The sequence below is a fragment of the Parasteatoda tepidariorum genome, chromosome 10 (genome assembly GCF_982258835.1).
Source record: "Parasteatoda tepidariorum strain Cologne lab strain chromosome 10, Ptep-v5.0, whole genome shotgun sequence".
Classification (NCBI taxonomy): Eukaryota; Metazoa; Arthropoda; class Arachnida; order Araneae; family Theridiidae; genus Parasteatoda; species Parasteatoda tepidariorum.
In genome coordinates this window covers 36,320,616-36,343,899 of record NC_141764.1, presented here as the reverse complement: position 1 = coordinate 36,343,899, position 23,284 = coordinate 36,320,616, and the positions used below count along the sequence as shown (strand labels likewise).

At 29.3% G+C, this 23,284-nt stretch overlaps 1 protein-coding gene across 2 annotated transcripts in view; it reads left to right on the top strand.

The window, feature by feature from the left end:
• Nucleotides 1-2,070: 2,070 nt before the first annotated feature.
• The window catches only part of LOC107449059 (uncharacterized), a 67,557-nt gene continuing 46,343 nt past the window's right edge, over nucleotides 2,071-23,284 (top strand). Inside the window, exons 1-2 of one of the 2 annotated variants that reach the window (XM_016064472.5) lie at nucleotides 2,071-2,389; nucleotides 20,981-22,176. In XM_016064472.5, the coding sequence (XP_015919958.2) occupies nucleotides 20,991-22,176 (1,186 nt within the window). In that variant the 5' untranslated portion in view covers nucleotides 2,071-2,389; nucleotides 20,981-20,990. Of the gene's footprint in view, nucleotides 2,390-11,748; nucleotides 12,009-20,980; nucleotides 22,177-23,284 lie in introns of those variants that run through there. The other variant, XM_016064473.5, reaches the window with a different exon arrangement.

Sequence of the window (23,284 nt, the reverse complement as noted above, 5' to 3'; positions counted from 1 at the left end):
GTAGAACACCGAAGTCAAGCATCACTGGCTGCGGTCAGTAACCGGGTGGGGGACCACTTTGATCAGCCTGCGTAGGGATCGAGGATGCGCGGTATCTGTCTTTGTTAATCTGTTCTACCGTAAAATGCTCGACATCACGTGCAGGTCGTCGAGCTACCATGGCAGGGGAACTATTCCCTCTGCAGAGGATCAAAATTGCGATGGCATGTCTTCGTATCATCCTTAGGGATGCTTCCCAGACCGTCGCCAATAGCCCATTGTGCAGTTCCAGTGCGACATATATGAAGTACCTACCTACTTATACTATGGTAACTGTTATATTCATCTCTTATGAGGTAGTGGGATTTGTTTAGTTCCTTACATGCATATGTGGGTTTCTTTGTAAATACAAAGGGCTTAAAAACTCTTTTCAATTTGAAAAACAAATAGTAAAATTTTACGAAAAACAGCGAGAATATACATCTAATATTAGAGCGGGATTCAAACTCACTACATATACGCTTCCGAGTGGTTATCGAAATAGCAATACTGCACGCTGAGATTCAAGCAGAATAATTATATATTATTGGGATCTCCATTGCCGCGGGTTATTGTCCTTCTGCTAAACGCTCAAAGGCGAAGGGATAGTAGGTTTAATATTTTTTGCTGTTTTTCTCATATTTATGCTATCTGTTTTGCTATTTGACAAGAAACAAGCAATTGTGCATCAAGCACACAACCCCGTATCTGTATCTAAACGAAATTTATTTATTTGCTGTTACTCTTCCATGGTTACGCTTTCGTTCGAACCCGCTACTTCCACTTCAAATAGTGTTTGACAAAAAGACGAATCTAGCGTAAAAATATTTTATTTTCTTTAAATCACTATTCCAAGAAGTTTTCTTTTATTTATTGATACACATGCATATACAGGCTTGTGTGCTCATTACAAAACACCCTGCATAAGCCCTACTCAAATTTAAGAAAAGATTGCTCAAATTAGAGAAAAAAATTACAAAGATGCATCTATTGGAACGTGGAGGTAGCTGATTTGAATCTCACCGTGTCCCAGGCTGTATGTATGTACTGTCTTTCTCTATCATGTGCTGTCTGCATATCGACTTGGCAAGGGCATATTAGCCGAGCTTATTAATGAGCACACAAGCCTCCGTATATGAGAGTAACAATATATATGCATCCAGGGTTATGATGAGATTTGAACCCGCTACCTCTACACACTTCCATTTTAAGATGTTAGGACAGCTCTGATGTAGTAATTTTATTTACTATGATGTAGTACTTATTTAGAAGTTAAGCTACTAATTTAGTTCAGCCTTGTACAGGCATTTACACATTTGCAAATTAATACTTTTTCCAATTTTAAATTGCAGCTTACATAAGAAAAAAAAATAACCAACGAGAAACGAAGTACGGTTCGGTACTTTTATTTACGTCGCACTAGCTGCACAGTGGGCTATTGGCGCGGGATGACAAACATTCCTGATGATGATCCGGAGACACCATACATTCGCCACATCCTGTTTTACAAGGAGAACACATTCACATACTATTTATCCATCCAAAGATCGCATTTTAACCTGAACAGAGCACGATCAATCACCAATTCAGTACCCCCAGAGGAATTAATTTTTTATTGGAACTTGAAGTACTTATTGACCCCGCCAGATTTAGAGTGCAGCAAAATAATAATGAAGGCACAATTTCACAATGTGTTTTCTTCCATGATTTCATTAAAATGCTATTAACATACACGATATAAAAAAAACAATAAATCACATTAATCTCTTGAAATAACGAGAAAAAAAATTCTCCACTAAATTGTACCACAATATTTCAAAACTATAAAAGCAAACCGCAAACCAAATTACAGATGATAATAATCTAGCAGACAAAACTCAACTTAACTACTTATGATACGAATCTCTTGAAGGTACGAGATTATTGCACAGAAAGGTAAAACAGTAACAAAATGGTAAATAAAAACATCAAATCAGATAAAGCTCCCCCATTTACTTCAAACCATTCACAAATGCTGTTGAGATGTGGAATTCGATTTGGCAAACTATCTACACATTTCAACCCGTTTTTTCATCAACAACACTACACCATTGACGAAGATTTGGCAGCCGTCAAAGCACAACATCGAAATTACCTACCGCACAGTTTACCTCGGCATTCGTTCAAAAGAATAAAACTGGCGAGCACAAAGACTCGGTTGTCGTGACAGGGACGCAAAACGCTTGACAGGTAAATTGGAACACAAATACACTTCGGCGGAACTCTACGCAACAACACCTCTGCTGAAGGTGCTGAATAACTCTCGAATAGGGAAGAACTAGGTGCTATGTTTAAAGTTATGGGAGTTATAAGGATAACTATGGGTGACAAAGTAAGTTATTCTTGAGTTTTTCTGTACACATTAAATTTGAATATTTGCTATACTATAGTTTATTTGCTATACACCAAATTTATTAATAGAATTTTCTTAGACATGAATTCGTGTATTCTTAGGTGATATGAATCAAAATTCCTGATTAAGGGTTTCTTAACAGTAGGTTGACTAAAGGAAGTCATTTTGACTGCTTTTTCATTTTCAAAACATGTACTACGTCGCAATAATGCATAAATTTATATTTTCTTTCCAAGTGAAGTAAATTTTTTTATTGTTAATATTTACTAATAACTCGTTATATAACTGCAAGTAATATAAAAAATATTAAAAATTAATTAAACAAATTTCTTTACACATTATTCTTTCACAATGCAGTCATTTTAACTGCTTTTGGGTCAATATACTAAGTTTCAGTCTTTCTAGTGTTAATATATGTATAAGTTTCTGAAATGTAAAATGTCAAATAACTTGATGGAGATTCTGTTAAATATAATTTGGTTCGGTTTTTCAGCGATGAAAAATCAAGTTCGTAATGAAACTTTGTTTAGGTTAATATAGCTTAATTTTGCTGAGTGCAAAAACTATGTTGTCGTGACAGTGACACAAAACGCTAGACAGGTAAGTTAGAACACAAATACACTTTGGCGGAACTCTACGCAACAACACCTGAGTTTTCTATACACATCAAATTTAAATATTTGCTCATCTAGAGTTTTGCGATAAGATACACCAAATTCATTAAGAGTTTTCTCATATTCGTGAGTTCTAGGGAGTTAGGAACCAAAATTTCTGGTATGGTTTTTCTTAATGCATATGTTACAAGTTTCTGAAAAGTAAAATATAGAATAATTTAAAAGTTTCCGTTAGACTTAAATTTATGCATGGTGACGTTTTTTGAGAGATAAAAAAACAAATTCAGTTATGAAATCTTTATATTTAGGTTAACGTAGACGTGAAAAGACTGTTATCATGATAGGAACGCAAAAATCTTGACTGATAATTTCAGTTACAAATACACTTTAATGGAACTCTAAGCAGCAATACTTATCTTGGAGGTACTGAATAACTTTTGAATAGAAATATATGGTTTAAGTTTTGATAGATACAAAGATAACTATGGGTGACAAAATTTCTGAGTTTTTCCATACGCATTAAATTTGAATATTTGTTTTGTCATATTTAACGTGAAGTATTCTATTTAATTCATTCTTATACTTTTAAAAAAGGGTTTCAAGGTAAGAACCTAATATCGATTTGGTGTAAATTTGATATAACTTTAATGAAGTTTAAAATTTAACCATGTTTTCGTTCAAGTTGAATAGTAATACTATGCAGTCAACCTAAAGAATAGTGAAAATGCAGTTAAAATTGGCACCATATTAAAATTGCAGCTAAATTGAACAATATTATGGATAAACAAATTTGTTGCAATAGTGCAAAATAATATGCTTAGGTTATCAAGGTTTTGCTAGATTTTTTAAAGCATGCATTAAGAAGCACCTGAAAAGTAAACTTTTAAATTCACTAATGGAATTTTCCTTAGACTTAAACATTCATAGCCCTGGAGGCAATATGATAATTATCCATGTTTTCATACTGACCAGGAAAGAGTGTTCTAAAATAACAAGATTTTTAAGTAATAAGAAGTGTCTGTGTATTGGACTAATTGAAATTCTGAAAACTGCAATTTTTAAAGTATCTAACAAGAAATAAGGCTAAAGAGCACTTTGATGCCAAAATTTCAGATTTGGAAAAGTGCTATTTATCATATTGCGCCAAGCTCTTCATGTTAGTTAAATATTTAGGAAGGTAATGGATCAAAATCCGTTGTGAACTTTAAGTCTTACGGGGATCAAACTCTATTTCAAAACTCCTTTTTAGTTATTAAGCAAATTCTTTTGCGTGTTTTTGTATCCAGAAAAAAAAACAATTTAAGTACTTTCCTACCTTAATAAATATTTTCGAATAATTTATTATTAAACATTGAATATTTTTGATACAGAAAGCATCGAAACATTCAACTAGAAAATTTGCTCAAACTGCAGAGATATATCAAATTCACGGATGGATTTTTTTTCTGATTCTTAAATACTTATAATGTTTGACTCATATTTGTTCATATTTGGGAAATACACACAAGTCAGTATTATATTTTACAAATTAGAAAGAAAAAAAGAGTTTTCCTAAGTTGATATTAACTAAGTTGATATTAAGATATATAACTAAGTTGATTTAAACTATTTATTTCATTTAAAAGAGTGAATTGTTTTCATATAATACACAGCAAAATCATATTTAAATAAAGACATGCAGCAAAATCAATAATGGATAGTATAAACTAGTGCAAAATTTTTTTAATCATCCAAATAGTTCCAGAGATATAACCGAAAACAAAAATGTAAAAACAACATCGCAAATGTTCCAAAAAAGGTATATGCTTATTTTAAAAAAAGTAGTCTTTTACAACTTTAAGTATCACCTTCACTTATTAATTAGCATCTGCCTCTCAAACCATTAAAATAGAATTTTAACACCTGAAAATCAAATCGCTGAAACAGTACAATATAACAAAGCGGTACTCGAAATGCTACTCTCATATCTAGCTGAATTTTTAGTTTTTTACTTATGGAAAATTTGTTTATTTCGCATTTAGTTACGGAGCAATAAATTATTGAATAAAATTGGACATTTTTTAAAAGAAACATAGATATTTTGCCAAATACTTGGAATAATCAGATTTAAAACACTTTTTGAACGATAAACTTCAAATTATTTCTTATAAGAGATAAAAATTACTATTAATATAATACAAAGTTACGCAAAGAACTTTGGAAATTATTACTGTACCCTAAACAACGAAAATTTTTTTCTAAATTTTAATTTTTATCTTCTATCTTCAGTCTTCTAAAACGCTAATTTTTAAATTCTTGATTTATGAGGTAAGACTCTAATTAAAGCAATTTTATATATTCAATTAGGCTTTTTGTCTGTAAAAGGAATAGAATTAACCAACATATTCAAGGTAAAATTTTCAATTTTTAAGAATTTTTAACTTAAAATTCCTTCTACTTAGACAAAATAAGTTTTATATGTGATTTTAGATTTAAAAAAAAAAACTTATTATGTAAAAAAAAATAAGAATTCATTCAGGGACCTTGCTTGTGAGAAGAAAATTGTAACTAAGTGCTGAAGAACATCTTTATACGAAATAAGTCATTCTAAATAAATATTAAGGCTCTATTTCAAACAAATTATTTTCTTTGAGGTCATTTGAGGGTTACTTATTTATTCGGCCTGAAATATCATTTCATGGCTATGTTAGCAACCTTTGTTGACCAGGTTGGTCACTTTTCAAAATTATTTTGTACAACATATAAACTTACGGTAACCAAGCCGAATGCACAGCTTAACTGTATTAAAATATTTTAATTTTCAACCCCTCCTTCAATCCCAACATCATAACTAGTTTTAAACATTTATATCAACCAAATTCTTTGACCGTCTAGCTGTTGCTCACGGCTTTAAGTTTTATTTCAATCTAAAATGCCAAAATTACTCCCTCACCTACCCAATATGTTAGATAAGCGTATGTAGTTTAATCTGAAACTCAACATTTAAAAAACTAAACTTTATCATCATCCCTAAACATTTGATCACCAATGGCGAACTGGGAATGGGAAATTTTACTCCCTGATTTAAATAAATATTATATAATTCATTTTTAGCAAAATTTTGTTTGAATAATTATAAATATTTTTCTAAATAATTTTCCAAGCATAAAAGTTTCTAGTTTTTAACTTACAAGACCTAGCTTTTAAGTAGCAGGAGTCAAAGCGGGGCAAATTTTTCCAACTCAGACTCCAGCGCAATTTCTCCTTCTCCAAAAGCCTGATACCAACAAAGTCTACTTTACAGTTTAAACGCTGTATCAAATAAAAAATAGGATAATCAAAGCCAGATAAAACAAGGCTTCTTTATATAATCAACATAAAGTAAAATTGTGTACCAACTCTTTGTCAAAAATGAACTCGAAAGATCTTTAAATTTATTTTAGGCAATATTTTTAGTTTACTAAAACTTTTTTCTAAAATGCCGCAATGTTTTGACTTTCATTTAATCAATGTTTTCTTAGATACATCAAATTTTCATATATCTTGAAATTGTTTATCTTGTAATTCTTATCTAGAAAATACTATCTCCCTCATTTTAAAGTATTTACTTAAAAAGCAATGTCGGCTACAATTTACTTAAAAAGTAATCAACTACAAAAGTACGGATTTTAGACAATATCTTTAGTTTTTAGTAACTAAAAATTAAGCATTTCTAAAACACCACAATGTTTGATTTTCATTTATTCAATGTTTCTTTAGTTGTAGCAAATATTCGCAAATATCTTTAAATTTTCATTACTATAAAGCATTTACTTAAAGCAATGTCAGCTACAATCTACTAATGTAAATCTCAAAATCTCTCAGAAGTCACCCAAGTTTGAAACTACAAGATTATTATCTCAAAGAGCATGGCGCAGCAAAGAAAATAAAAAGCCATTTTTTACTTTCTTTGGTTTTTGTCTAATGACTGCTGAGAAGTAAATGAGCTTCTGGATTTAGTTCTTAAAATACATTCTCTTCACCTGTTTAGAGTTAAGGAATTTATGAAAATATTGTTCGTTATATTTAAGATTGGTAAACGTTTTTAAAGCTTTTTTTTACCAATATCACGTGCAAGTTCAAGAAAATATAAATGAGTAATAAGGAGCTCATATACATTCTTAGTCATTTAAAAGAAGCTTGTAGATCTTATAAAGTCTTATCACTGTTACTATAAATTGGTTCATTTAGTTATACTAATGAAGTAAGTTATCATTAAATGGCTCAGTTGGTTATGTTAAAGAAGTTTATAATATATTATTCAGTGGGTTATTGTAATATATTTCATAATTATTATAAAAATGACCTTAGTTATAAATAGTTATTTATATATAGTTTACATAAAAGCCGCTGGTTAGAAAGATGCTAATAAAGAAACTATGCTAATAAGAAAGATGCTAATAAATTTATAACTGTTGTAAAAAATTGCTCAGTTACATTAAAAATATAGTTGTTTTGAAAAAGTTTGTTTTTATACAAAGGTATTATAACGTTATCAATTATTGTTAATTGAGAAAAAATAAAGTTATTTGTTGATTGTATTATTAAGTAATGTAACTTATTTTTTTATTACAACTAAAACTAATATCACAAAGATTTAGTTCTTGAGCAGTTCCTCTGAAAGTTGTATATTTATTGCATCCAAAAAAAATCTATCATTTTAAAACAAAAATTTTAAATAATTTGAATTATGTTAATGGTTAACATGGGATACATGCTAGTGAAACTGAATGATACAAAAAGACCAAATTTGAACAGATTTCGGAGCATTAAAGAGCACTTTTAGGAAAAATATATATCGATTCTGAGATTTTTCGTTAATGATTAAAAACTATAACCAATTATTTAAAAAAATAATAAGAAATGTAGAATAATATAAATCCACTTAATATTATGAACTTTACATCATGTTGTTTGTTTTTATACATATATATATATATATATATATATATATATATATATATATATATATATATATATATATATATATATATATATATATATATATATATATATATATATATATATATATATATATATATATATATATATATATATATATATATATATATATATATATATATATATATATATATATATATATATATATATATATATATATATATATATATATATATATATATATATATATATATATATATCGCTCTATTTGGATGTTAATCATTACGCTACATTTTGTATTACACCGAAAAAAAATCTATGAAACTTAAAAACTCAAAATTACTAAAAAACGTAGAAAATATGAATTTTTTACTCTGATTTTTTATGTATTTTCATTTGTGCTTTATTGAAATTGTTTTTGCGTTAGTATACAGGAAGTATGATGGAATAAAAAATAAATAATTCAATAATTCATTCTATACTTGTTAACTTTTGCACTTGTGGAAAAAATACCATGCGGGCCACTCTGCAGACAGCCGAAATGGAACTACAGAGTTGAAATTTTTCGTGTTGAAAGTAAACTTTTATTTTTAAAATAAAAGTTTTTTTAAAATTATTTAAATTTTAAGTGATTTTTTTTTCGCGAACTTTTTTCACTTTTTAAGTTTAACGCTACATTCTGTTTTATTGGGCAAGAACTATAGTATTTAGAAATTTGTAATTTCAGCAAGAAGTAAAAAATGTGCAAAGAGTACGTTGGATTAAAAAAAAAAAAAAGATGAATCAGAGGCATTCACGGAGGTTGGTGAACGGAGCGAGCAGGAAGTAGTCTCCTTGTACTGAAAAAAATTGTACTTTTTAAACCATGTCTTGAACTTCCTATTTGAAACTGTGTGATAAATGTACGCCATGTTTAAATTGATTACCCCACTTTTAAATTATTTTATTCCAATTTAACTTTAACTACAAATATATATATATAAATAGGAATTTTAACGGCGTAAATCTGATAGGTTTGAAAAACGTTTTCAAGATAGATATACTAAGATCAACAACTTCTGGGACTATAATTAAAATATTTTTTTTTTCTTCCATTACCTAAATGCTAAAAGTTCAAAAGAAAATAGCTTACAAATAGATGGAGGGAACATTGTCACCTGTCAAAAGTGAATTTTCATTACCAGTTAATTTTTTTCCCTGTCTTCAGTTCTTGTCAAGATGTATTTCTTTTGGCCAAAGCTCTAGAAAGGAAATTTGAGATTTTTTAGAGTCATTGTCACCGATGATAAATTAGAAACTACGTTTTTAGTTTTCTTTTCGAATACTTAGAAATGCTCTTACGTTTATTTTAACTTCTGAAATAAAGGAAATATTAGTATTTTTTCTTTCAAAAAAGGTTAATTTTTATTCTTAATGAAAAATAAGATATTTATTCAATGGGGTATTGATTGCTTTTCTTAATAAAAGAAACAGTTTCATCCGCAATAAATTTTAAATATTTCACTGATTTCAGGTGAATAGCTGTTGCATTTTGTTGTAAAAATTAAAATTAAATCACTTTATTTCCATTTTTCCAAACAATACGCAATATAATAAAACTTTACATTAATGTTTTACATTTCATTCAAACAAAGAAATATATTTCTTTAAATACTCGTATTTATGATACACATCAGAATTTTGTCTTAAATCTATCTTTAATCAAATTAACAATCTTTAGAAGCGATCATCGCCTTCTATACTTAAGGCATTTTATTGATTAGAAAGTTCGAAATTTTCCATGGTGATTATAGCATACGGATACAAAGTTCCCGGGTTTGTTTCCAATCGGCACCAAAGATTCTCTCTTTACAGCGGTGACCACATGCAAAGAACACGCGACTACATAATTCCTCCACAGATGGCGGCACCATACTATTTTACCTAGTTCCACGGTTCGCTTTAATTCGACAAATGAATCACCTGAGTCTAAAACAGAGCAAGGCCTTAACTAAAGATAACTTTTACGAGCACAATGTTAATTTACAGGCAGTAGCCATACATTTTACGAAAAATTTAATTTATGTGCGGGTCTGAATTTATTTGTCTTGATTTATTATTATTTATTATTTTTGGTCTTAATCATTTCCGACAGTTAAATTTATTTTATGGTCAGTGACCGGAACAACTTTTGATAATTATTGACCGTAATCTTATATTGATATTTTTTATTTGTTATGCCCATTTTTGGTAATTTTGTATAAAATTAATAGCTATTTAAAATTATTCCTGCTTTGCAATTATGTAAGGATATTTAAATCATTTAGATGATTTTTAAATAAAGTGTCAATGATTTCAAAAAACATTCGATAAATGATTAACTACTTTTCTGTCACTTTCAACAACAAGTGCAATCGATAAAACAAATTATAATTACGATTTTCTTGCGGAAACTTGTCCATATAGACATAGAAACATTAATTAATATCATCAGAGACAAATATGACATTATACCTTAATCTAAATTTTGGTTCCAAGTGAGAAAATAAGCAATTTTTACCTTTATTCTCCTTTTAAACTTTAATTCTGAAAAAATGCAAAATTTATAATAAATTACCAAATTCTGGTTGGTTTTTAGCCGCAATATTTTCAGCTAAAAAACGGCCTCATAAGAAAAATTAAAAAAATTATTAGGTTTAGTAGAACTTAGGATACTATCGCACCATTTTTTTTACAACCGGCATTGAACTTGCGTTCGACACAATTTTGAATTTACGACTATCAATGTTCAGCTCCGCAGCTTAGTAGTTTTGAACCCAACCTAGAAGACAAGAGAAGACAATTTTCCCGCATTTGCGTTACATAGAGAGGAAAAGCTTGAAAATCACCCACGGTTAGCCCAACGGTAAGGGATTCTAGCCCATGATCTACCACGGAAGATATTTTACGTTAGTACAGTGGTCTATGCAAATCGGGAAGAAAGTTCGTATCAAATAGGTATAGCTGGGATTCGAACTTGGTTCAACTCTTTGAAAGGCCAAATGCTCTATTACTTGGGCCACCACTGACCAGGCACTTACTATGGAACTATGACACAGTTTTAAAAAATTGTATTTTTAATGCTCGTGCCCTCATAATCATGCTGTAGGTCTCGAAATTTTAAAGCCTTAACCTCTATGACACCAGGCCCACAATGGGCTGTTATTAGTATACTTTATTTTAATAACCGAGGATATATTCCGAGGAAAATATTTGAAGACATATACATGATTAGACTATTTAAAAAAAACACCTTTTTTTCTCCAAAATACGTAAAAAATCAGTAAAGCTAACTACTTCATTATTTTTCGTTACATTATCATGAAATATGTTTAAAAAACACTTTCTCTAACTCCAGAAAGGTCACTGTTAATTTAAACAGTGAAATTTCAATTTCAATGGATAAGATCGAGCTATTTTGGCCAAAACTGACTTTGGTACTCCATCTTATTCTGTTTGACACATTGCACGACAACTGCACGCCTACAAACACGCTTGCATTTAGGCGATTGTCGGTTAGAAAAATTGCATGTGGGAGAAAAAATTTAATATCTTTCCAACCTTGAATCTCTCTTCAGAGCTTAAACGTCCCCAAAACCGCCAAACATAAATTATCTCAAGGTACATCACCTAAAGTTGTTTTTAGATGTGTGCCTTCTAATTCCCACCTTCCCTCTGCCCCACCAACTTTATTCCTTCGAGTTCCAAATCGTTCCACCGACATTTGGAATCGTTCCCTAAGAAACTCTCATCACACTGGGTCTAAAAATACTGTGTCGCATCAGAGGGGTGGTTTCTGCCAAAGATTGTCGTAAGCCATCTTGCTAGACACCAGTTTACTCTTCTGTTCTTTCTGGACAGTGGCATTTGGGGGATCAATATGGATTAGTAAATTGGCTCGTGCAGAAAATTCTATTAGTTTTTCTGATTCCATCGAATTTGTGCTGAAGTTTCACCCAAATTGCCACCTAGGGCTAATGCCAATTATAAATTGAAAATATGTATTCGAATATATATTGATAATATTGGAGGTGGTTAACTTTTTAGTAAGTTCTAATTTTTGCATTATTTAGTTTAAAATTTTTAAATATTTGGTTTTAAGTGTTGAAGATGAGAAAAGCTCGAGAAAAATATATTTAGTATATAACTTGTTTGTTTATCTAATCACTTTTAACCTTTTGACGCAGAATTTCTACTAAACATGTTTTCTTATCTTTTTTTTCTTTATTTCGTATTAAGGTCAAATTAAGCGGAAAATATTATATTTATATTTTTAATAATTTATGGCTATTAAATAAAGCATGAAACATATATCTTAATTTTGTGGGTGTTAAAGGTAAAAATCTTCTTTCTTCTGTAATTGTCTTGTTTTATTCCAATGAATGTATAAGCTTTCGCATTTTATTTTATTTCGTATTTGACAAGTAAGTTTTCTTTCTTACTTTCTTTCTATATTTGTCTATATTTTTCTTTATTCTACTGTTTTAGCTTCTGTAATTTAAACTGCATTTTATTACATATTTCACTATTTATTTTTGTATTCTTATTCTGAACCTGTGTAAAACTTTTGGGGTACAGAGAAAGCATTTTTGACATTTGCCTTAGCTTTCTCGATAGAAAAAGTTTTGCATTTTTATGACATTTCAGGGCTGGTCAGCTTTGATTGTCATATTTTTTCAATTTTTACTAATTTTTCTTCGTTTCATTTGTTCTTTCAAACACGGCTCACTTCCAAACAATAGTTTTTCAAATTTGTACATATTTGCAGTTATCTAAGAAAAATAGTTATTCATCATTGAAATTTCTTTAATTTGCAAAATCAATTATTGATAAATTTTTGAATATGAATGAAACAAACTTTCACACTACTTTTTTTTCGATTTTATATTTTAGTACAAATTTAATTCTGATAATCTAACAGATTTCTTTTAGTAATTATTAAACTTTTTTTTCACAATAAAAAATACCTAAATAGATTTTTGTTTGTAGTAAGAGCGTCAAAAAAAATTTATAAAAGGTTGTGTCCCATATGCGTCAAAGGGTTAAAATTTTCTTAATGAAGTGAGTTGAAGGAAGTAAATTTCTTCAATAAATTATTTCGTTTATTAGTAACAAATATAAACAATTTAAATTATTTCTTTTTTATAAATCTATTATATCCTAGAAATCTATATTTACATCAAAATAACCTCATTGTTTAGAATAAATATATTTTTTTATCTTATTGCAATATGGCCTGAATTTAAACAATAATACATTATATTTGGTTTAAAAACAAATTCCAGTCTGCAAACATCGTAAAATATCATAAATGCGCCAGAACAGTTAATTAAACTGGAATAAAAACTTATTTTCTTCCCAAACCTTTTAAAGAATGCCTCACTGTTGGAAAAACATTTGCATTTATTTAGATAATCAAAATCTAATTTTTGACGATAAAAAACCACAACTCAAAAATTTGAGTAGTTGAACATTTTAAAGTAAGTTAACTTTATAACCAATTTATGGTCCAAAAATGTATTCGTTTATCAAAAGAAAATCTTTAATGTGCATTTTTATCAAGCAAGCTTTCAAAATAAATTTTTGAAAAAAATCCTTTTTTCATTAACTTTTGATAAATTTGAAATGTGCCTTAGGCTTATTTAGAAAATATATATTTTAAGGGTGCTTCTTAGCCTCTTTTCACCATTGAAAAATTATATAAAGACCTACTTATATAAGCTTAAATATTTTTGAATAACGTAATGGCATAACTTTTTTGAAAATTTCATTCGTTGATTTTGTTTTGTAAAATTGTATCTAAATCTGTAGTTAAATGTAGCTTTTAATATCAATGCAAAATGACCTATAATTAAAAAAATAAATAAATCAGAAGTGGATCATTTCAATGTTTAAAATTTATATCTTAAATATCTGCAGAATATCAGGACATCTTTTAAATCTAACACTTAAATAAATTACACAACAAAAATAAATCCTTGAAGCATAAAATTTAGACCTATGAATAAAAATAACCTTTAGTATAAATGCAAAATAACCTATAATTAAAAGTAAACAAAAGTAGAAATAAATAATTTTTAAATTTAAAAAATATATCGGAAATCACAACGTGTTATAAAAACACATTTTAAATCCAACATTAAAAGAAATTATTTCTCGTCAAAAACAAATCATTGAAGATTTAAACTTAGACCAATGATTAAAAATGATCTTTAATATCAATGCAAAATAATCTATAAATAAAAATAAAGAAAAAGTAGTAGTGAATAATTTGTATACTTAAAACTTATATCGGAAATCAATACATACTGTCAAAATACATTTTGAAATCATTATTAAAAAAAATTACTCCTCAAAATAAGTCTTTGAAGCTTTAAATTTAGATTTAAGCTTAAAAATAACCTTTAGTATCAATGCAAAATAACCTATAATTAAAAGTAAACAAAAGTATAAACGAATAAATTTTATTTTTAAAAATACATCAGAAATTACTACGTGTTATCGAAACACATTTTAAATCCAACATTAAAAGAAATGATTACTCGTCAAAAATAAACCATTGAAGCTTTAAATTTAGACCTATGATTAAAAATAACCTTAAATATCAACGCAAAAAAACCAAACCTATAAATAAAAAAAATAAAAAAATAGATCGGAAATCACTGCAGATCAAAACATATTTTAAATCTAACGTTAAAAGAAATGATTACTCGTCAAAAATAAATCATTGAAGCTTTAAATTTAGACCTATGATTAAAAATAACCTTTAATATCAACGCAAAAAAACCAAACCTACAAATAAAAGTAAAAAAAATATATCGGAAATCACACCAGATCAAAACATATTTTAAATCTAACATTAAAAGAAATTATTACTCGTCAAAAATAAATCACTGAAGCTTTAAATTTAGACCCATGAATAAAAATAACCTTTCGTATCAACGCAAATCAACCTATAATTAAAAGTAAACAAAAGTAGAAATGAATTATTTTTATATTTAAAAAGTATATTGGAAATCACTACAAGCTATCAAAACACGTTTTAAATCTAACATTGAACGAAAATTACCCATCAAAAATCGATCATTGAAGCTTTAAATTTAACCATAAATCTAAAAATATTTATTCGAAAATATTTATTAGCATCTCACAAATATCTAGAATTGAATTCCGAAAATTGTACTTTATATAAACTTTAGAATTGTACTTTATATAAACTCTTGACCAAAATTTCAATTCTCTCTTACTTAATTTAGAGGCAGAGATTTATGAAATGTCAACTCTATTGCTGAAACAATATTTTGGCTGAACGTTTGTCGTTCCCATCTCACGATAAACAAAGTTTGTGACAGCTTTCGTGAGTCGAAACCATCCACGAGATCGGTGGTCCGGCTATGTTTACTTTACGAAACGTACTCGTTCTTTATTCGTTGTAATTATAACCTTCATTACGAACACTTCTCTAAAAATTCAGTTTAGTTTGTGAGATAATTCACGGGAAATATTTTACATTTTAAAGCTTTAACTGAAAATCAACTAATCTTGTAAAGCAAATCTTTATACCTATCATTAAATAATCATATTTAAAAGTACCTAATTAGCTTTTCTGTGTATTTATACAGGGCAAATATTGCAATAAAAATTTTGACCAGTTTGCTACTAGATTGTTCAAATTTCAAACGGATCTGTGTGCTGAATGACAAAACAATTTTTAATTATTTCTGACACCTACGCGTATATTTTATTTCTATTTAATAACCAATATAAATTGTCGGAAAGAACTATCAATAAAATGTATAAAGAACAATAACTCATTGTAATTTCACTCTTTCATTGTATTTAATACTTTGCACTAAGAAAAAAAGTGTGGTCGAAACTTCTAGAATATGGTTAAGTTGACAGTGTTTCTAGCTCTTAGGGAACATCAAAAAGCTCGGAAATTTTTACCTATGCCCTTTGGTAATAATTTTGGCTAAATAAACAATAAAGTATAGTATGGATAAAATTTGGTAAATATAATAAAATTCAGTAATTTTATCACGATATCATAGATAACGGCTTAAAAGCCATTTATTCAGTCAAATTTGTTTTTTAAACTTTGTACTGAATGAGAAATGTCTTTACTAAGACTTTACTAAATGTCTGGTAATAAGGACTATAATTTAGAAAACCAGAATTTTCGGTAAACCATTACCATAGAAACAGAAAAATTACCCAATTTCTTGATTTAATATAAATTTTCGGTTTTATTGATAGAGTTATGTTATTTTTTACTAATACTATTGTCATTACCGTACTAGTAAGGTAATTTCACCAGAATTTTTTTCTCCATGTGACACCATTTTTATTAACTATTTATTTTTCTGTTTAATTAGTTAAGTAGATTTAAATAGATAAACTAGTTCAAATTATCAAGCATTTCTCATTCAAAAATAATGGCTTAGAAAAGTAATAAAATTATTTTTAGGAAATTTTCGTAATTTCAGTCTGGTTTTTCGAATCACCTAATATTTTTAAGGTTTTGAAATTAATTGCTCAGACTGTTTTCCAAGAGAAGATTTGCTTGGCGTTAAAAATAAAGTTTAGTTCCATTACAGAAAGACACTCTGTTTTCGAAAAAAAAGTGGTGAAAATGGAAAATAAGAATGTTATCAAGTTTTACTTTCGCTTCAAGCTTGTTTGTCATTTATCAGTAATCTGAGCCAAAAGGTACGACACGTGAAATTCATTTTAAACACAAAACAAAACTGAAACAAACAAAAACCTAGTTTAAAACAGGCATTTGCAAATAGGTTGAATATATTTATGAACAGAAATCTTTCTGACTTGAGTTAAATTTTTACTTTAAATTTAGTGAAATTTTTATTTAAAAACATAGGAAAACAAAATACTTTAAAGTTTTCAGAATTCATCTATTTACTCAAGTTGTTACAAAATAAGTAATGCTTCAAAATAAGTTTATTTTCTGAAACATTTTTAAAAATACTTTACTCGAAACTTGAATATTTTTTTTAAGAGAGTTAAATTGTTTTGCGAAATAAGTTTATCTTATACCGTCAGATAACTTTATCAGAATTTGTTTCTTCGTGTGATACTATTTTTATTGACTATTTATTTTCTATTCAGTTAATTAAGTAGATTTGAATGCATAAACAAATTGGAATAATTAAGCATTTTTTATTCAAAAATAAATGCCCACGAAAGTAATAAAATTATTTATCTAAAAAATTTTATGACTTAAGTCTGTTTTTTTAAATCGAATTCTAATTCTTAAGATTTTAAAATGTATTGCTCAGGCTATTTTTCCAAGAAAAGAAATGCATGAAGTTAAAAATAAAATTTAGCATCATTACAGAAAGACACTCTCAGTTTTAAGAGCAGTTCGAAAAAAAAAGTGGTGAAAATGTAAAATAAGGTTGTTATCAAGATTTACATTTGCTGAAAGCTTGCTTGTCATTCATCAATAAATTAGGCCAAAAGACACGACAATCCATTTTAACAATAAAACAAAACTGAAATAAGCAAAAACCTAGTTTAAAACAGGTATTTACAATTAGGTTGGATTATATTTATAAATAGAAATCTTTCTAACTTGTGTTGAATTTTTACTTCAAAGTTTGGGAAATATATTTAAACAAATAGGTAAACAAAATACTTTATAAAGTTTTCTGAATTTATTAATTTATCCAAGTTTTTGGCCAAAATGTTTTAAAATGAGTTCTTTTCCTGAAGCATTCTCAGAAATATTTCGCTCAAAACTTGAATATTTTTTTTAAAAAAAAAGATTTAAATTGTTGCGTAAAATAAGTCAAAGCAATTCACTTTGAAAGAAAATCCTTTTTTAGCACAGTTATCTTTTAAATGATTTTAATAAACTATAGACATGCTCAACAAATTTTGTTGTCGAACATATGGTTAAAAATAAGAATGTTCTAGTTTATTTTCAATTCACTTTCCCTTAAGGAGCATCTGATTTCTATCTAATGTTACTAAAAAGATATTTAACTGAATTTTGTACTCATTTTCTAGTGCATATTCATGTTTTTTTTAAAAAAATTCATTATAGATATGGACGCCCAGTGGCTGAGTGGTAGCGCTTTGCGCTCCTGGTGCCACAGGTCCTGGGTTCGATCCTCGGGCCGGGCAAGGAAGACTCAGCCTTTCATCCCTTCATTGGGTCGATAAATGAGTACCAAGCATGCTTGAGAACTAAGCACTGGGGGTTTCGCGTTCGGTTGACCACCTAACCGGAACATCTGCTCCTGCACCCCAGAGCCCATGGTCACGAAAACTGTGATGGGCACAGTCGGCCTTGCCCCTATATGAGCTGTCACGCCCCTGAGTTAGTTTAGTTCATTATAGATATGAGATGCATGTGTTTGGAATTTCATAGTCCGAAATATATTAAAAATATACACCGAAGAGCCATTACATTATCATCATCCTGCTAATAACATGTAGGACCACCTTTAGCCCTCAAAACTGCTAACACCCACCGTGGCACTGATTCCACAAGGTGCTTATAGGTAGTCTGAGGTATCTGGTACCAAGCGTTCATCAACTGGTCCTGCGATTCCCTCCCATTGCGAGGGGCTAGCGTGGCAGCATGAATTTGGTTTCCCAAGTTGGATCACAAATGCTCAATTGGATTAAGGTCGGGTGAATTTGGGGTCTAAGACATGACTTGAAAGTCACTGGAATGTTCCTCGAACCAATCCATGACGGTTCCACCATTATGACATGGTGTATTATCCTGTTGGTAAACACCATCCCCCGCAGGAAAAACTGTTGCCATGAATGGGTGAACCTGGTCTGCAACTATGTTCAAGTAGCTTGCAGACGTCAGGGATTGTTCTATGAGGATTATGGGTCCTAATGTGCCCCATGAAGACATTGTTCCTGGGCGAGAAACCATGAAAACCTGGGCGAGCCCATTGTTATAAATGGAAGGTGGTCATAATGTAATGGCTCTTCGGTGTATATGTAATCCGGAAATAGATAACAATTGAAAACGTGTTGGAAACAAATCAAAAAGTTAACTATTTAATTGTTTCCTTATATGTTGTTTTTTGCATACTGTAATCTACACAAATAACAGTAACTTCTAAAAATAACAATACTTGATTATCTTATTACATTTACTTCAATTATTCAATTCAAAAGTTAATTAAAATGGTAGTATGTAAATACGCTTTCCAAATTTATTCCTTGCGAATGTTACTAAATTAACTTTTTTTCAGCTAAATGACTTTTTTTCAGCTATGTTTACCAAAATTGTTTTGAGAAAAATTGCTAAATTGATGGGATTTCGTAGATGATTACGCATTGTCCCCACTAACTGTTTTTATGTGAATTTATGTAAAAAAACTCTAAAAACAGATTCTTGTTTTCTGAGTTGAGTTCAGTTCCTTGCAATTCTAAGATCTACTTTTTAATTAAGTAGTTTTTAATTGTTGCTTTCATGTTTTGTCTGCACAGTTTGAGGTGAAGTACAAATAATCAATTAAAGGCTGAAATAATTATCTCCTTATAAAATTGCTCTTAAAGCGTAGCCATGCATAAATTCAAATCACTTTTCCAGTATATAATGAAAGATTTATTAAGTTGATAAAATAATTAAGTCGATAAAAAAAAGTAATTATTTCAAATATTTTAAGACTTTTGTTCTAAGAGTAGTATTAAATTTTATTGAACAGAAACTTAGCTTAAAAAGGGCATCGTTTTTTTTTAAACAAAAGTTTGTAAATTACCGTCTCACACTTTTCTCGTCTTAAACTAAAAACACCTCATAGCTAAACAGTACAATTTGATTCTTTATTCGTTTAAAATAAGAGCTTTAGTTGTGAACAACTCTCTAGACAAGTCTTCTATCATCACACTAGACTAAAGATCTGTTGTCGCCGCGTGCCCAAACTTTTTCTCAGATCTTTGAACTCGACGAGAATCGGATTTGACAGTCTGGTAGACGTATTTAGTGGATTAAGGATAATGCTGCCAAAAGCCAACAAACTCTACCACAAGATGGTAAAAGATAACAAAAAAACTCTGTTAAAACTTTTTACTTGAATAAATATCACTTAAATTAGATTCGTTTAAGTTTACGCTGATATTCATTGTTCTCAAGTAAATAGCCTACGTATGTCATAGTGAATATTTATAATCATATTCATTCAATATGGTTGTGGTCTTGTAGTTTTTAACGTACATTCAACTTTCTTAACAATTACTCAACGAAAGAGTGAATTATTTTACCACAGGTATTTAAAATTTGCTTTAAAATTGCTAAATGGTATGATTTATATGGTTTTATTTAATTATATTACAATGGTATAAGGTATTGACTTAAATTTACTAAACAATAATCGTTATAAAATAATATGTTTATAATATAAAAATCAGTTCTGAAAATCATAATCAAAATAAGTTTTTCGGTAAGAAACGTTTTTATGTACTTTAAAACTTTCAAATTTAAACGAAACGACAACCTTTAAGCTATTGATAATAATTTTAATAAATGTTGCTATACAAGGTATGTATTTTGAACCACTTTAAATCAACTAAATCTTATTAATAATAAATTATTAGTTAGAATTTTATAAATGATCCAACCTGGAATTATGAACCAAATGTATCATAATTTTTCTCTTGGTAAAGTTTTATTCGAAATTCGGTTTAATTAATATAAAATTCAATATTTTATGACCTGTAAGTGTGAAATTAATATTTCTCAAATAATCAATCTCATGCAAATAAACGATCACTCAGATTTAATATTTAAAATTGTTGCTATCAAATACTTAAGCATTAAACATATAAATTTTCAACGTAATTAATTTTTAAACGATAATAATCTATATTTTTATACGAATTTCTCAAAATTCGTCGTTATTTCACGTTTCAATAAATATAAATAGGCTCTTCAGTAAGGGTCATAAGTTACGTGGATACTTAAAGCTCTGACAAAAGTGCATCAAAATTTTACAATTTCAACTAAAATAAATTTTCTTTGAATTTCTAGAAATTCTGCTATGAACCGAGGGAATCCTTCAACGCTGAAAAAATCTTCATCCATCGTCTATGACGATTCTTCTCTTGAAGACGTTTATTTGGACATCGACGAAGGTGACCTTATTTCCGAACAAAGTTCCAAACACTCAAGATCATCTAAACTTCAAAATAATGAATCTCGGCCCTCGTCAGTAACTACCACAGAGTGGGAAGAAGCATTGGCTAGCATGGCCAATAGCGAAAGTTTTCCAGCTAGCACACCAGCCAGTAGTTCTGGAACATCCCCACTGACAGGACTTTCAAGTCAGGGAGTATCTCCAAGCATTCACAATCTTGAACAAGCATTCCCTTTCAGCATTCCGGATGACGTTGACCAATCTTTATCGTCCATGAGCGATGTCTTGCAGGTGGAAAAAGACTTTATGGAATACGTCATGTCCTTTCCTCTTAATGTGTCGAACGTTCCAGCTCAACTGCTGCCAGAACAACAACCAACAAACTCAAAGAAACACCAAAATGATCCCAATCCCAAAGTTGGATTGGATCATTTGGACAATTTATGCAAACTTATGGAACAGTTGAGTGATTTAAAAGAAGCAAACATTAAATTGAAGCGCAGAGTACAGTATCTGGAAGATATTAAGACTTTGCACGAAATCCACAAAGAGATGGTTGGGGAAAGGAAGGTTTACAGCTCAGGGCTCAGTGAGGATGACGTCCAACAACTTCAAGAATCTGGAGAAAGGACTATTTCAGATGAAAGTCCTGAAGATAGCAACCATTTAGCAGCTATCTCTCAGGAGGAATTGTACAAGCTGTACCGGAGTAAAACTGATAATCATCTTACTGCGGATTATAAAGGCGAAAGAGGTCACAAGAGTCGCAGTGCGACAGCAAATAAAGAAAGGCGGGAAAGAAGTAAGTCAGTTGGACATGCTGGCCATTCGAAGAACAAAAAACGTCCTTCACGTTGGTCAAAAGTGAAAGAAGTGCTCGGGATAGAAAAAACTGATGAAATGTCAGTTAGTGCATCGGATGATCCGACTGATCGAATTGTTGATGCGAATGATAAAGGCAAATCTGGTAGAAAAGAGAATGAAAGTGTAAAATCTTATAAATTGACGAATTCTAAATCTCATTCAAGTGTATTATCGTCACGAAGTTTTTCTGAAGCTGAGAGATTGAAAGCATCCCCGACTGTTACTGGTGAGTATATACTTTATTTTCTATTACCTTATACTGATTTTTTAAATCTCATAACTCTAACCCTGCTATAATGAACCCCGTTTATAATAACGAACACTGGATTATAGTGAGCGTTTTAAATGATCCTGTCCGAACTACTATTTAACTAATGTTATTTTATTCGCTTATAATGAATAACTAAGAAATGGGTAGTTCGTTTATAGAGAGATAACTCAATTTAGTTTTTTTTTTTTTTTCATTTATGAAAAAAATTGTCAACTGGCGTGCCAGTATGAAACCGATTATTTGGCAGCAAAATATTTTTACTTAAAAACAGATGACTGTTTTTTAAGCAGATCAGTAGTGTTATTTTTACACGCACCAACATTTTGACAAACAAACTCTGTTATTTTAACAAAAAATTCTATAACATAACGATATCGTTGTGGTCGGTATGCGTCGAAACAAGCATTCGTATGACCAGTCGAAGCTGGGATTTGAATCTGGGTTCCCTCATTGGAAGGAGAAGAACTCCCTGTCCTCTAAGCTTCTACAGCTCCAGAATGTCAATATGAAGAAAAATTTTAAACTGCTTTTATCTTAAAAGTTTTACCTATTAAAACAATATTTAAGAGCAAAAGTGTTTAAAAGTAGAGCGGCCCACCCGAATAAAAATATTTCGGCATCTTAACTTACCAAACAATTATATCGAAGTAAATATAATAATCAGGTAGAGTATTGATTTGGCAATAAAATAGCAGTTTCACTTTTGAGATGCTTAAAACCATAAAATAATTGCTGAAAAATAAAAGAAAGAAAGTGATGTGAAAAAAAGGTAGAGTTATCGGATGGTAACTGAATTTGAATAGCAAAAACAAGAATTTAAATGAACTGTTTTAATCCATTTATGATTTGGGTAAACGACAAAGAGAAACCGTTTTTTCAACGAAACAGCTTTAAACCTTAAAATATACGGGGAAAGTCTCTAAAAAAAACTAGAATTTTTTAGTTTACTTAATAAAACACATAAATATGACTTTTAATTAGAAATTAAGAAGACAAGGTTGAAAGACAAGGAATTTAGTTTAAATGAATTGTAATTTAGAAGCGAGAAGATATTAAAAAAAAA